This window comes from Mauremys reevesii, linkage group 4 (assembly GCF_016161935.1).
Source record: "Mauremys reevesii isolate NIE-2019 linkage group 4, ASM1616193v1, whole genome shotgun sequence".
NCBI classification, from domain to species: domain Eukaryota; kingdom Metazoa; phylum Chordata; order Testudines; family Geoemydidae; genus Mauremys; species Mauremys reevesii.
In genome coordinates this window covers 82,450,975-82,466,634 of record NC_052626.1, presented here as the reverse complement: position 1 = coordinate 82,466,634, position 15,660 = coordinate 82,450,975, and the positions used below count along the sequence as shown (strand labels likewise).

General features: G+C 40.0%; 1 protein-coding gene across 7 annotated transcripts in view; it reads right to left on the bottom strand.

Moving 5' to 3' along the window:
- SHANK2 (SH3 and multiple ankyrin repeat domains 2) overlaps nucleotides 1-15,660 on the bottom strand; it is a 675,150-nt gene that overhangs the window by 52,943 nt on the left and 606,547 nt on the right. For all 7 annotated transcript variants that reach the window (XM_039536948.1, XM_039536949.1, XM_039536950.1 and 4 more), the window contains 2 exons: nucleotides 5,745-5,880; nucleotides 2,888-2,968 (listed from right to left, as the gene is read on the bottom strand). In XM_039536948.1, the coding sequence (XP_039392882.1) occupies nucleotides 2,888-2,968; nucleotides 5,745-5,880 (217 nt within the window). The remainder of the gene's footprint in view (nucleotides 1-2,887; nucleotides 2,969-5,744; nucleotides 5,881-15,660) is intronic.

Here is a 15,660-nt window from a genome sequence, read left to right as displayed (position 1 = left end):
ATTGTCAACTGTTGATGTCATTATTCACATATATAAATCTAGTATAAATACACACACACACCCCCTCTCGTACTTCATGGCATAAACCAACTTGTGTCCAATGGGGATTAATAAGAACATTTCTGTATGAAAGAATTTATGCAGTACTGTGCAGCCTTCTAGGGGACAATGTACCTCCGGATCGAGCTTAAACAGTATTCTTTGGCCCAAGGAAGCCTTGAAAATGGAGGGTTTGTTTAGCCCCATCTGGATGGAAGTGTAGGGGAAGACATGCTTTAAAAAAAAAAAAAAAAGTGCAGCTACCTTACTGATTCTCAAAATTGTTTCTGATTAGGATGCCAATAGCCATAAAGCCTTCTCTGTGTGGAGCTAATTAATATCCCCTGGGATAAGTAGGGCTGGGACTGAAGAATGGTCCACCTTTGGGTAGAGAACAGCTCCAGCTACACAACAACAATTTTTTGAGCCAATTAAAGCATTGTTCTTTCTTGAAGGAGTTCTTTCCAGTCCTCCTTTGCTAGAAGGATGGTATGATTCCCCTGCTCACATATACATACAGTAACTCCTCGCTTAATGTTGTAGTTATGTTCCTGAAAAATGCGACTAAGTGAAACGATGTTAAGCAAATCCAATTTCCCCATACAAATTAATGTAAGTTTTTTTCACCAGAAAAAAACTATATATTATATATACACACAGTATACGTTTTAAACAAACAATTTAATACTGTTCACAGCTATGAGGATTGTGAAGCTTGGTTACCGCCCCAAGCAGCGAAGAGAGGGGGTGGGGGGGAAAGAGCCACGATCAGCAGCACTTCGGCAGCTGCTCCACCACACTGCTTCATTCTTCGGCGGCGGGTCCTTCCCTCCAAGAGGGACTGAAGGACCTGCTGCCGAAGACCTGGATGTGCTGCCACTTTGCATTGGCTGCCTCTAGCACCTACTTCCTGCGCTGGTGCCTGGAGCCGGCCCTGGCTGCAATGAGCTGCTCTTCCTGCAAGCAGTAGACAAAGCAGGCAGCTGCCAAATGACATTAGAAGAGAGCATTGCACAACAACTTTAAACAAGCATGTTCTCTAATTGATCAGCAACGTAACAATGAAACAACATTAACCAGGACGACTAAGTGTGGAGTTACTGTACTTGGGCTCCCTGTCACTGAGAAAGTGCAAGTATAAACAGCAGTGTACCATAGTGGCAGTGGAGACACTGCTTAGTCGTACTGAGTATGTACCTATGGGGTTCAGGGGGGTAAGTACTTTGCACAGCTAAGCCGTGGCTTCACTGTGGCTACCTGTGCTTCTGCAGCGATATTGCTATTTATACTTGTGCTAGCTTGATAAGAGCTAGCAGAAGCATGTGTATGAGAGCAGGGAATCACACCCCTATCTGATAGTGTAAACATAGGCTACAGTATGACAGTAGAATTGTAAAGAGGGAGAAATATAGGAATCTCCTCAGGCTCCACAGTGACATGGAAGACTTTGGCAGTGGGTGGGTAGGAGGGCTGCCTAAATAATATTTTGCTTATGGCAGATTTGCATGATAAACCAGAATGGTTTCAAATTAAACACCGTTTTAATACGCTATGAAGGAAAAAAGTCTCACATTTTAAACCCTGGAGGAAAAACATTGGTAATTAACAGACAATAAAAACTTACATTCAAATAACTAAAGATTATGACAAAAAATAATCAAAGCTATGAAAATCTGAGATTTGTACAATCACCACACTAGCCTAAACCAATAGAGTATAATCCTTGGTTGTAATAGGACTCAGAATAGTTAGGGCCCGTTTCAGTACCCCTTTCTTGGTCAGAACTCCCACTTAAAGACAGTGAGAGTTTTCATCCCTTAAGGAATGGGTAGTGTCCTTCCTTCCACATAAAGTTAGTGCTTTCAAACGTATCACCTTTATTTTCTTAATGTGGTTAATTATCCACAAGACTTGACTCCTTTCATCTGAATGATTATGAAACCTATATTGTTAAATTCATGCAGGATCATAGTAAGGAAAGAAGAGACCTAAGAGATGATCAAGTCTATTACTCAGTAAGTGAGTGATATAGTTCCTTTATACAAGACACATCAGATATTTATCCTAGCCAGACAGCTGTATCTAAATATACATTTATTTTTGTCTTTTGCAAATACTGTCAGATCATAACACATTTGATAGTCTAGGCTGATGAAGTACCACTTTTCTCCTGACCCAACCGGAAAAAAAAATTCCTTTCTTCCTGTCATGTAGACTTAATCAGAAATCTCAAGCAGTTATACAAATCTACAATATACACCCTACTGCTGGGACACCTACATTTACATCACTTAGAATTAGTGAGCCAAAGACTAAAATGCTCATCACTTTGCATTGCTAAAAGTTAACGGAATATTCTATTAAGTTTGTGTTCAAACAGAAGAGTCAAAGTGATATTAATATATATACATTTTCAGATTAGAAAGTCTAACGAGAACTAGTTGCAGTTGAAGGTGTACTGTTTTAACAACTGTCAGCTTTTCAACAATGGCTTCTGGCAACTTACCTTTATCCACTAATGAGAGGCCACAGAAATTTAAAACAAAACAATATTAGATGAACTGAAAGATTAAAAAGCAAGCTAATAAAATATGATACAGCATTACTATGCCAAACTTTGATGATGCATAAAAAAATGTATCAACATTCTCTTGCAGAGCAGTAAAGGCACACATTTAAAAAAAAAATCACTCATGCACATCATGCATATTTTGAACTCTCCAGAGATGCAGCATTCCTGAAACTTTTCTATATCATGTATTGTACAGGGTGCAGTTCATTTAAAATAATTTTAAGTTTTCTTTACATCTCCATTATCTCAGCATGCTTGTTAAAAACACTTTCTTACCAAGCTCTTCAAGCTCTGAGGTCATTGACTTAGACCGCAAGGTCAATGCAGTGGTTGGAGCTCGCTTTGGAGGTGGTGGGGCTTTGCATTAAATAGAAGGATATAAAGTATAAGTAAATATACATCTCTGAAGCATTGTATATTCACATATACACTTTTTAGATTCAGCCAAATATCACATGGAATATACATTTTGATTAGATTTAAAAAATTTTTTTCCAATATATTCTTTATAGCAATATCAAATAAATGTACACAGTAATTTCTTTGGAGGCAGGAAACAAAACATTCAGTATGCTTTCTGAAGGGCTAAGAGCTTTTCATGGATTGCATTTCTAACAATTTCTGGCTTTCCTACCAGCTAGTAAAAAAAAAAAAATCAGCAGGCTTATAATGATATACAGTAGAAATCTTTAAGCTAAGTATTTATACACCTCTATTTTTTAGATGTACCTATCACATTGTGTACAGACACATGTACAAAAAATAACTTTAAAAAGAGTCTGCCTCACAATAATTTATGTCATCCTTTCAGGCAGTAGCCCAGGGACACAGATATAATTTACACTGTGCCCTTAAGGTCAGCTTTCAGTAACCTCCACTGAAGATACATAAATCAGAGTGCACAAGCTAACCTGAGTGGTCATGATAGGAAAAGAGGTGGTTCCTCAGGTAGTTAGGAGCCAAATCATGTAGGTCTTTAAAGACTAATGCAAACATCTGGTTGTACCTATAGGCCAGTGCACAGTCTTTGGAACAGTGATGTAAAGTTAACACTGCTAGAGAAGTAGAGCATTAGAGTTTTTGCACCAGGTGTAGCTTCCAAGTGCTTTTCAAGGAGTGCTACACTGCAGAGCAAATTAAAATAACCCTATCTGGAGGTCATAAGAGAGTCATATGTTATAGAGAAACTGTCTTCCATCATGACAAATGTAGATAGGAAAACTGGGGACTTCTGGGGAGACCAGGAGCAATCAAGGATCCTGAAGTATATCAAACTATGAAGCACCTTGACAAAGAGTAGCAAACAAATCAGGGAGACAGACAAAATTCATGCCATACTCTCTAGTTAAACTAGCATCCCGTACATCCTATCTGAATTAAGGCTCATTCACCTTACTGTTATCCAAGCTCCTCTCAGTTAGACACTGGGAAAGTAAAGACATAATCACTGAGTCTGGATAATGCTAATATATAGCTGTGTCGTGAATATACTAATTGCACAACAGGCCAAACTGCCTCACTGTCTCCCCCAGTGGCCTTGCAACCAATCTGTTGAGAAGTCTGCACAAGAGAGATGTTTAATGGTCACCTGACCCTTTGTCCATCACCAGGAAGAGATCTTTAGCCACAGAGACCTGGATAGTCTCTGTACAATTACCAAACCAAGACCACGGTTGACAGGGATCAAAGAAATGTGTGACCTCCAGGTGATTCAAGTGTTGCCTTTTCATTACATTCTGAATAATCTTGCCCCCGAAAAGGGGGATTATAAAGATGTTAATTTGCTAAAAGTCAACATCATTGACTAGAGGACTACTGACTGCTTGACTTGAGAAAATCTAGCAACCTCTCCTTCCGTAGCGAAGTGTCAACATTCACAAATTCACAAGTTCGCCTTATTTATGGGCAGAAAACATAACCTATGTCAGTATAAAGAAATGCTAGTTGTGTCTGGAACATGTAGGAGTAAGATAAAGCAATTCTATCAATACCATTGTTAAAAATAATGGAACAAAGAGTAGTTGGGTAAGCTTTATTTGGGCTCAGTGTGTGTGTGTGTGTGTGTGTGCTCCTAACAAGTTGCTACAGCAGTTCCTGCTTAAGCAAACTTTGGGTACCCTTGATCAAGTGCAATTACAAAGTAATTTGGGAGATTAAATACCAAAAAAAGTAAGAATACAAAGAATTGTCACAACTCTTATGGGTATAGTCTAATTTTAGTACATGGGATGCCGCACATCAATCCCCATTAAAACTGAAGGAGTTAATATAAATATAACATTTGTGTTAACTCTTTAGTTTTAATGGGAATATGTGGGGTGGTTTTAGATGAAAAAGCTCCTATTTGGTACGAAGATACTACATTCTGAAAGTAATTTTGCTATGTTTGAAGTTACATCAAGTCATCCTAAAATATCTGCTCTCTTACTGAAGCAGAAGCTTCTCTCTTCTCCAGAGGTGGTAAGGGGGGTGAGCACAACACTCTTTCCTCTGCTAAAAGCTGAGGGAGAGATCCCGTTCTTCCTTGGCTAGAGTGGTGATAGCTACCCATCCAGTTTCAATCTATTTTAACCAGTGGGCATCTCAAAATGTATTGCTCTTTTTATTAACATGTCAAGCTAAATATTTTAGTGCTTCATTTTCTTATTTTTACAGATACAGTACTTTCAAATGAACTCAAAATTAAAATTCTCATAGGACTTTAATAGGAGCAGAATTGGGCTCAGGCCCAAGCCCAAGTGTGTTTTAAAATCCCAGCCTTTTTGCCTATGGCTTTGAGTAAGGGAGAGATTTTTTTTCTTCATCTCCCTCAAATACTCTAACGTTAAAAAGTCTGAACATAAAATCTTAAAAGCACATTGCAGAATGATCTAGGAAGATGGACTTCAGCAATGAACATGACGAGAATGAACTATATCTTTTTCTGCACAGATATACCTATAAATGAAGTCTGGCTTTTTCTTCAGCAAATGTAAATAGCTTGTAGATTACATAGTAGAATGCTGTTGCATATTTAAGATGAGGAATATATTATATAGCAGTCACTAAAATAATGTAAATAGTCTCCAGCCTACATCTTGTTTTCCTTAGAGAAGTACCAGAAAAAATTTAGACAGCAAAGAGAAAAATGTACCTTTCTTTCTAGCTGTATCATCTGGATCAAGATTCCTGGTTACTGTGACAACCTTAAGAACTAGGTGATTACCCCCTTGTCGAATCATGTTCACCACCTGCCTGTGGCCAACTTTCACTACATTTTCACTGTTAACCTACAAGAAAAAAAAAAAAGACCTTATTTTAGATAAGAATTAGAAAAAAAAATTTCAACTCTAAAAATGGGGGGAGCAGCACAGGAAGTTACAGAATTTCTATATTTTAAAATAAGGAAAATCCATTACAAAAATGGAAGTCAACTGACATTGCAACAGGAAAATATAAACTAGATCTTAAAATATATGCACGATTTCTTTATTTCCACTGTTATCCATTAAATCAGAAGGAAGAGATTTGGGTTAGTTCAGAGTTAAATGTCACATCACTCCCCCCCACCCTCTGAGTACAACAGGCAAAAGGATTGATTTCCTTAAGTTGACTATTTACTTCTACATTACCCACAAATATTATATCTACTGTTTTTTCCTTCATACGCCCAACAGGATATTTTGAGGGTTTTCATTTCTATTCAGATCCAGGAAATAATTCAATTTCACTCTGACACTTAACAGGCTCTTTTATTTTATGCTCTTCTCTATTTGCTTTTCAGTGCGCACCCCTTCCCCAGCTCTGCATGAGCCCAAAGTAACAGAAGCACTGACAGCAGGGCTAGCACAATGCAAAAGCCTTCTCACAGAAAAGGAGAGAACAGTAAGTTAGCTATTGTGTAACCCTAACCCGTTACAACTGCACATAGTCTGTGGACATAAGCTACAGTTTAGGCTCTGCCGCTGACTGTGTATGTGACCTTGGACAAGTCATTTTGCCTACTCTGTGCCTCAGTTTCTCTATTTATAAAATAGAGGATATAGAATACTTATCTTTGGAAAGACTTTGAGATCTTTGGATGAGAAGTGCAATATTAGTGTAAAATATATTGTAAAACTATTGGATCTGTGGTTTTGGAATAAACCTTTAAGATTTATATTTAAGTCACTGTGTTCTATGGCTAGCTGACTATACTGAGCGCCATTGATTTAACCTGGAACTGTCATTAATGAAACTGTTCAAAAGTTATTCAGCATGTCAAACGTCACAATAAATATTGTTCACCGAGCTTAATAATTAATGAAGCAAAACATTTCACTTAACATCTTTTACAAAATAACCACCACAAAATACAACATACTACTGAACTACCCCTGGTGTGGCATCCAAGATGTGTTACACATGGAGTCATGAATCAACATCGAAGGTGCTCTCCATCGAATATCCTCTACTTTGATCACTGTGATAGAACATCTCAAACAATGGCACAGCTTCAGTTCATTTCTACATATGGCCAAATAGTAACATGCTCTAGACACTATTTTCTTTTACTGTTGTCCGTATCCACTGATTTTCCTCCACCCCTTAAACTTGCCTAATATCAAATAGCAATTTTTATACACCAAGAAAAGATGCAATTGGAATACTATTAAGTCCTAGACTACTTAAGTTAGTTCAGCTTGCTCATTGTTAACTGACGACGAGCAGCTGAACTCGTATTATTATTACTTACGTCACAGCAGGATAGGAAGAAACTACATGTCACATTGGTGTTGGAAAGTATGTGCACAGAGAGCCCTTTCTGCCTCCTCTACCCTGCTGTTTGAGCAGTATTTAGGTGATGAACTGAGTATGAATCTACAAATCATTCAGGACACCACAAACATAGGAACTGCCTGACTGGATCAGAGCTGAAGTCCTTCTAGTCCACTATCATCTTGCCAATAATGGCAAGCACCAGATGCTGGGGGAGGGGCGTGGGGGGAGGGGGGGAAGAGCGCAAGAACCCCACAGGTGGTAGCTGTGGGATAACCTGCCTCCACCACTAGATCTCTTAGTTAGAGACCGGTTTAAGCTATGCGTACACCCTCCAAAATGTTATCATTAACTATTTTATCTACCTAGTTATCCACTTGAATTTTGCCAAGTTCTTGGCCTCAGTGACTTCTTGTGGCAGTATGTTCACACGCTAATTATGAATGTATCACCTTTTAATATAACTGAATATCCTGTTGTTCTTGTGTTGTAAGACTGGAAGAATAGAAGTTTTTGATCTACCTCCTCTATACCATGTATCATTTTATGTACTTTTAACTTGTCCCCTCTTACTCGTCTCCTTTAAATCCCAATCTTTTCAATGTCTTTTCTTATGAGAATGTTTTCATGCCCCTAAACTTTCTCACATTTTTCTGAATCTTCTCTAATTCTGCAATATCCTTTTGGAGATGGGGTGAGCAGTATTGCACACAGTATTCCAGATGAGGCTGCACCCCTAATTTATTTAGCCAAACAAGAACAAAATGCTGTTTTTTCCCCCACCATTTTGATTTATTTCTGTAGTACATAGTCCTGGAGCCTCGGTATTGTCATTCTGTGTGGCTTTCTGCAACATAAACAGTCTATCCTGACTCATTTTTAAAATGAATGGCACCATCTTTAGTTTACATTAGCATTAGAAAAATGATGTTGACTTGAATCTCATGTGATCTCTTAATTGTTTTTAAGTTATAATGTTGACATCAAGCACCAAGACTATTTTTCCTGCTAATGGCAATTTCAGGCTGAGAAGATAGCCAATAAGAGATCCTTAAAATGGAAACAGTTTACAGTATTCATCAGCAAATGGAGACAGGCAGATGAGGTAAAAGAGAAAATTGCAGACTCCTCTATGCACGAACATTTTGTAATTATCATTAACAGATCAACATTCAAGTCCTAGTAGAATTTATACAGAAACAAATGCCAATTCTTAAAAACACAAATCAGGATGGATGAAAATCGATAGTTTAAAAAAATCAGATTTTTTAATGTAAGTTAAATATAGGTTTATTACAGGGCCGCCCGGGGGGGCAAGTGGGGCAATTTGCCCCGGGCCCCAGGCTCCGCAGGGGCCCCGAAGAGAACAGCGGAGGCTCCTGCCCCGGCCCCTTACCCCCGCCTCCGCCCCTCTCCCGGAGCCTCAGCACATCAAACAGCGCCCCCGGACACCGCTGCAGCGTGGCTCCGGCGAGGTCCCTGAGCCCCGCTCAGAGCCGCGTGGTGAGGGGGCGGGGCTGCAAGCTCCAGGCTGAGCTCAGCTCCTTCCGCTCGGCGTGGAGCTCGCAACCCCGCCCCCTCATCACGCGGCTCTGGGTGGGGCGGAGCTCAGGCCCCGCCGGAGACACGCTGCAGCTGTTCAGCGACGCGCTGAGCCTCCGGGTGAGGAGGGAGCCGGGGGTAAGAGGCTGGGGCCAGGGGGGTTGGCTAAGGGGCAGGGAGTTCCGGGGACATGGAGGGGGCAGAGGTTGGGGCGGTCAGGGACGGGGCTGGATCACGGGCATTCTGCAGGGTCTGTCAGGACTCAGCGGGGGGGTGGATAGGGGACAGGGAGCAGGGGTGGGGTCTCTGGGGTGGTGGTGGAGGGTGGGGTTTCTGGGGGACGGTGAGGGGACAAGGAGCAGGATGGGTCGGGGATTCTGAGGGGGGTGGGCAGTCGGGGGCAGGAAGTGGGTGGAGGTCGGATAGGGGGCAGGGCCAGGCTGTTTGGGAGGCACAGCCTTCCCTACCCTAAAGCTCATTCAGCAGTTTGAGGCTTGCAGAAGAGCCAAGCTGTAAAGCTTTTCCATTAGGGCTACCATCCCTTTCACTTCTCAAATGCCAAATTATAGTCTACATGTAATTTCAGTGCCATAGGGAGATTCATGTCAGGGGAGGGGAGCTTCATTTAAAATTAGCTACTGGGGGGAGGAATCACATGAGAAGAGCAATATCCTTCCCAACCCTACCAAGGGAGACCCCCCCTCCCCTGCATTCCCTGAGGCTTCAGAGGGGTTAATTCAGTGGTTCTCAAACTTTTGTCCTAGTGACCCTTTCATATAGCAAACCTCTGAGTGCGACCCCCCCCCTTATAAATTGAAAACACTTTTTCATATATTCAACACTATTATAAATGCTGGAGGCAAAGCAGGGTTTGAGGTGGAGGCTGACAGCTCACAACCCCCAGTAATAACCTTGTGATGCCCTGAGGGGTCCTGACCCCCAGTTTGAGAACCTCTGGGTTAATTTAATTTTAGCACCCTGTGTCCATTCACATGCATGTGCTATTTTGAGCATTTCAGTTTTGACAACATAGGCTCATCCCAGATTCTGGAACAAGCTCAAATTCTCAGTTCGTGGACTATGTACATAAGCTATACTAAAGACAAACCCACAGTAACCGTCTTCAGTTTGCGAGGGACCCCATGGAGTCCGTCTCTAGGAAACAGATAACTGCATGGAGATTAAGTCCATTAATGGCTATTAGCCAGGATGGGTAAGGAATGGTGTCCCTAGCCTCTGTTTGTCAAAGTTATGGAGACTGATATGAGTCAAGGAAGCCAGCAGAGTATCAGAAACCTGGAAAAATCTCTGTCTGGATAGGCTCAGGCGTTTGGTTACAAGCTGAAGTGGTTCAAAAGTTTTGGATTTTTTTTTTAAGGAGAATTTTTTATTGTTTCCTTAAACAATCAAACACAGCAAGAGGCAAATATTTGGTCACACACTTCTGAAACCTCAAACCACTTTCAGGTTTTGGCAGACTAATTTCAGCTTTTCAATTAAAAAAACATAACAAATTTTGAAGGAAAGCAGACATTGTCCGTGATTTTTTTCTGGTTTTAAAAAAACCCTGGTTTTCGATCCAGAAAAAGTTTTGATGGAAAATATTTGTCCAACCCTTTTAACGAGGTTTAGTGCCTTTTAGCACTAGCTGATGCTGAGAACCAGTGATACTTTGTAAAGAAGTTTTCTCAAAACTGGGTTTGTGCTGAGATGCGGAAGGTTTATTTTTCCCAGGGGCGCCCGTGGGGGGGAGCAAGGGGGCAATTTGCCCTGGGCCCCGCAAGGGCTCCCAGGAGAATATAGTATTGCAATTTTTTTTTATAGAAGGGGCCCCCAAAATTTCTTTGCCCCAGGCCTCCTGAATTCTCTGGGCAGCCCTGGTTTATTAAAGCCATTTAAAATGATATTTGAAATTGACATCCTATGTTAAGATTTAAGCTTGTTATAAAATATTAAAATAATTTAAACTGAATACAAAAATATTAAGCAGTACATGTTTGTTGCCAAGTCCACAGGTCTACATTAACGTGAATCAGGCACTTTTCAGTTCATGCTAGCAAGGTGTACACAGGGCAGTTATAACCCAACACTTAAGTGTGCACTGCAACTCAGACTCCTGTAATCTGCACTGCAGAGCTTTGCAGACAAGCCCAAAACCCACCACAAGGGAACCACATAATATAGAGTTGACATCCCTTGAGGAAGTATCATACCAAAATTTAGTCTTGTAGCATTAAACTTTAGGAAGGATGATTTTAACAACGGCAATTAAGAACTCAGAACAACATACTTTTCAGAATTTGACAATAAACTAGACATTCTGGACTGACCACGTATTTACTAAGCCCATTCTCTCACTAGTGACCTCTGTATAAAACCTTTATATGGTTTCATTACTATATGTTTAAAACCCATCTTCCATATATTAAATCATTGGAAATAACCAAAAGTTATGGTATTAAGTGGGAAATCATGAATTTTGGGAAGCTTGAAATTGTATTGGTGTGGGTAACAATAACTTCATTACACTCCGAATAACTATTTTAAATGTCTATACGTGCAGAATTTCAACTCCACATAAAAATGAAAATTACATTAAACAATGCATTTAAATAGAGGAGTTGGGAGAAACCTGCACATCAGTTGGGAATTAGGTTCTCACTTTTTATTCAGAATATAGATTCACAGAGTTTGAGGCCAGAAGGAATCAGATCACCTAATCTGATCTCCTCTATAACACAGGCTATTAAATTTCACCCAGTTACCCTTGTATTGAGCAGGGCCGGCTCCAGGCACCAGCATCCCAAGCAGGTGCTTGGGGCGGCAATCTACAAGGGGCGGCAGTCCCTATGGTTTTGCCCCCAAGCAGTGTGCCGAATTGCCGCTGAGGACAGCGGGGGAAGTCCGTGTGCTGTTAGGGCGGCACACGCGTTTCTGCGGCGGTGGAAGCTGCCGCTGAATTGCCGCCACCGCAGAAACGCGCGTGCCGCCCTAACGGAACACAGACTGCCCCCACCATCCGCGGCGGCAATTCGGCGTGCTGCTTGGGGCGGCGAAAACAGTAGAGCTGGCCCTGGTATTGAGCCCAGGTTTTTGTATGTGACAAAAGCATAAGCCTTTAATGCCCCAAATGGACTTGCCTTGACCTCCCTGATCAGTTGTTGATATCATCAGTGTCAAGATACCTGATTGCTCACCCTGTTTTAGTTCTCTAAGATCCAAGGACCTATCCAAAGTATCAGTTTCTAATCCAGGCACCAGTTCACGGACTTTAAATGCTGGCTGCAGTATTTTTTTTTCCATTTTTTTTTTTAAAAAGAGATGACTGAAGGAACATGACAAAAGCTGCTTTAAAATTCCTTACACCTTCCTAGCATCTGGTATTGGCTGATGTATCTGAGACAGGGTATTAATTTAGCTACACCACTGGCATCTGGTAGGGTAACTCCTGAGTTCCTAAATATATTTTATGAAATAGAACAAATGTTTTACTGCCTAAGAAACTCCCATTATTAAACAATTCAACAAGCAAATTACTCCATTACAGAACACAAGTATTTCTAATTAGAATCTATATGTTGCATTTACTATTTTTAAAATTTGGAGTTATTTCTTTTAAAAGAGTCAAAGTCAGTACTGATTAGAATACACCCCCTAATGTTTTCGGAAAAAAGTTAGAGTTACAATAAATCAACAGAATATTAATCAAACATATGCACACTTTACTATAAAAAGTGATAAATGGCACCATCTGTTGGCATATCATTATGGGCAATGATGTTATTTAACATTTGGAGCAGGAACAAATTTATACAAGGAATATTTTTCAAAAACTGTCTCAGATTCAATCTATAATTGAATGTGTACAATGGGTTTGTTAAAGAGGCACAGATACATGACATTAAAAAGATGTTGAAACAAAGAATTTTTATTACAAGAATAAAGATGTTGAAAGGAGGCATGAGGGTACTTTGCTTCTAGAAAGCGGTAGAAGCATATGGTGTGGTTAAACCAGAGCAGAACCAACCAACTGATGTCTTACATCCATTATCACCACCACCACCACCCTACTGGGGAGACCTTGTAGACTCTGGATTATAAATAAAAGGGGTACCAAATGACAAAACACCATTGACTTCAATGGGGCCAAGATTTCATGCCTGATTTTCTGTTGCACTGCAGCGTCTGCAGCCATTTATGCTTGTGCAGTGAATGCAAAGTGAATGTAAAACAGGATCAAATCAGAATGGTAGTGTTTTACACCCACTGTCCTCTGATGTACACAACAGAAAATCAGTGTAAAACATTGTTCATCATGGATGAAAATGGACTACTTTCCAACTATCACACAATGATACTACTATTTAATTGTACAGGCTTTAATACAATAAATATGCAGTGCTATTATCTGAAAGGTACTGCTGCCAAAAAAAAATCTGCATCAACTCTGCCCAATAGTTTTAATTTGATATTATACCTGCAGAAGTGCTACAGGAATAAGTAATTTGGCGATAGTGCTTCTTTGCTTCTCTATGAAAGCCTTTGCAATGAATAATCCCAGATGACTACTGCATTTCTCCAACTTGTTCTTTAAAATCTGACTGAAGGTAATTGTTATAATCAATGAAGTACTTAAATGTATATTTCACCTGTGCCAATTCCTTTAATGGCATAGAAACTCTAGCAGAGTGGATTAAAATATGGATCTTGATATTAAATATAATTATGTTATCTGAAATATAACAAACATGGTTTTCATCTTGAAGTTTCACTTGTTTAAAAAAATCCTATATAAAATGATTATGTTTTCAAACTCAGTGTAGTTGCTGGCTGTGGATTTTGTACAAAAAAATTAAGCAACAGTCATGAGGCAAACAAACACTTTTGGGTTTATTAAAGACAAAACACATTATTTTGAATTTGTATATATCAGTATTGATTTCAAATGTGCACAATTAACATGTGGGTTCTCCAGAGGAGAAGACTACTATTGGATATGAAAGCTTTGGCTTTTAACAATGACTGAAGACAGTAATTGGAGAAGATGCAGATGACAGTTTGATGGAGTGCTGTAAGACACTGTTCAACAGTAGATACATATTACAACAAATTAGCTTCACTAATAGAAAAGTAGAACCATGCATTTCCACAGGAATATAATATGTATATGGCCATGTATCACCTACCACTAAGGCATCCATCCTACTGTATCATTTTGGGCATACCTCTGCTTTCAAGTACACAGTGAAAACTCAAATTAAACTTAATTTTAGAAAAGAAAGGAATATATACAGTGCTGCCCCTTACATTTGTCATTTGCTTTAGATAATTAAAGTACTGGAGGGGAGTGGCTTATCAAAACACAAGATGGTGCTATAGACTAGCCACTCTATGATGGGTAAGTGCCTTAACCATTAGGCTATTGGATGTTCCCAGGTGGGTCTTTCTCAATCTCTTCTGTTGAAGCTGGTCCACTTTCTATAACATTCCTGCGTAGTCACCAAGAGAGAGAGAGAGAGAGAGAGAGAGAGAGAGAGAAAATGACTCGAGCCTGGTGGTTCGGGCCCTCACCTGGGAGGTGGGATAACCCATGCGATATCCCCCAGCTCCATGAATAATTCCTTTTATAAAGTGGAACACTTCAACGGGAAAGAGAGTTGCAACCCATCGCCTGGTGGTTAGTGCACTCACTTGGGGGTGGGGAGATGTAGATTCAAGTCCCTCCTCCAGAGTGAGGATTCAAACATGCTTCTCCCACATCCCAGCTGAATGAAGGTAGTTATACCTAACTACTGGGTATAAGTGGGCAACACCATTTTGTGAATACAGCCCTTCTTTTCTTTTCCTTTTCCTCCCCCCCCCCTTTTTTTTAAATTACCCAAGATGAAGTGTTCCATTCAACAGAAATAAATTTTTTCAGTTTGCCAAAAATTTTTGATTTTGGTTCAACTCAAACCAATTAAAAAAAATCAGAACTGCCAGATAACTGAAAAAATCAGTTGTTTGCACAGTTATTTGCATAAGGACAACATTATGTAGGGCCTCCTAAGGGACAGCAGCCTGAATATGCATCAATAAAAGAGGGGGCCAATGGTCAGATTTTAGCCATGGCAGTGAGGCAGACTAACGACAACCATAAAAAGAATGAGCCAGTTATTTAATTTATAACCATCAGATGCAACAACTGCACACAACACTGAAAATTACTGCAATGCCTAAAAGCTGAATCTACTTCAAAAATGAAGTAAAATATGGAATTGACCCAGAGAATTCTGCAAAGCCAATTTTTGTGGATTTAATATTAAACACACACAAACACACACACAGACAGTTGTTTTGTTTGCCCCAAATGTGGCTTTTTCATGCGATGTACTCTTCATGCTAGATGGGGAGATTTGATTATCGCTAAACATACATCATCCCACACAAAGTAGCTCTATTAGAGCACCATTATTTCCCCCTTTCCAACAAGATTAGGCTATAAACAGACTTGCCAAGATCTGAATAGCGCTACTGGATTTACATGCGGATTTTGGTACATGGTACTGTGCGAGCCAAGTCACTGAAATTAATCAATGATTTCCTGTGTGGTAGTCCAAACATTAAAACATGGTAACAGTGGCACATAAAATATGTAACCACTTCAGCATCTCTGACAAGTTTACACAAATACTGACTGAGCTGCAGCAGAAGCATAAGAAACATCATCTGAAGCAGATGGTTCCTCATTGGAATTCAACTTCTAATATGCTTGAGCAACTCCTGAAGTA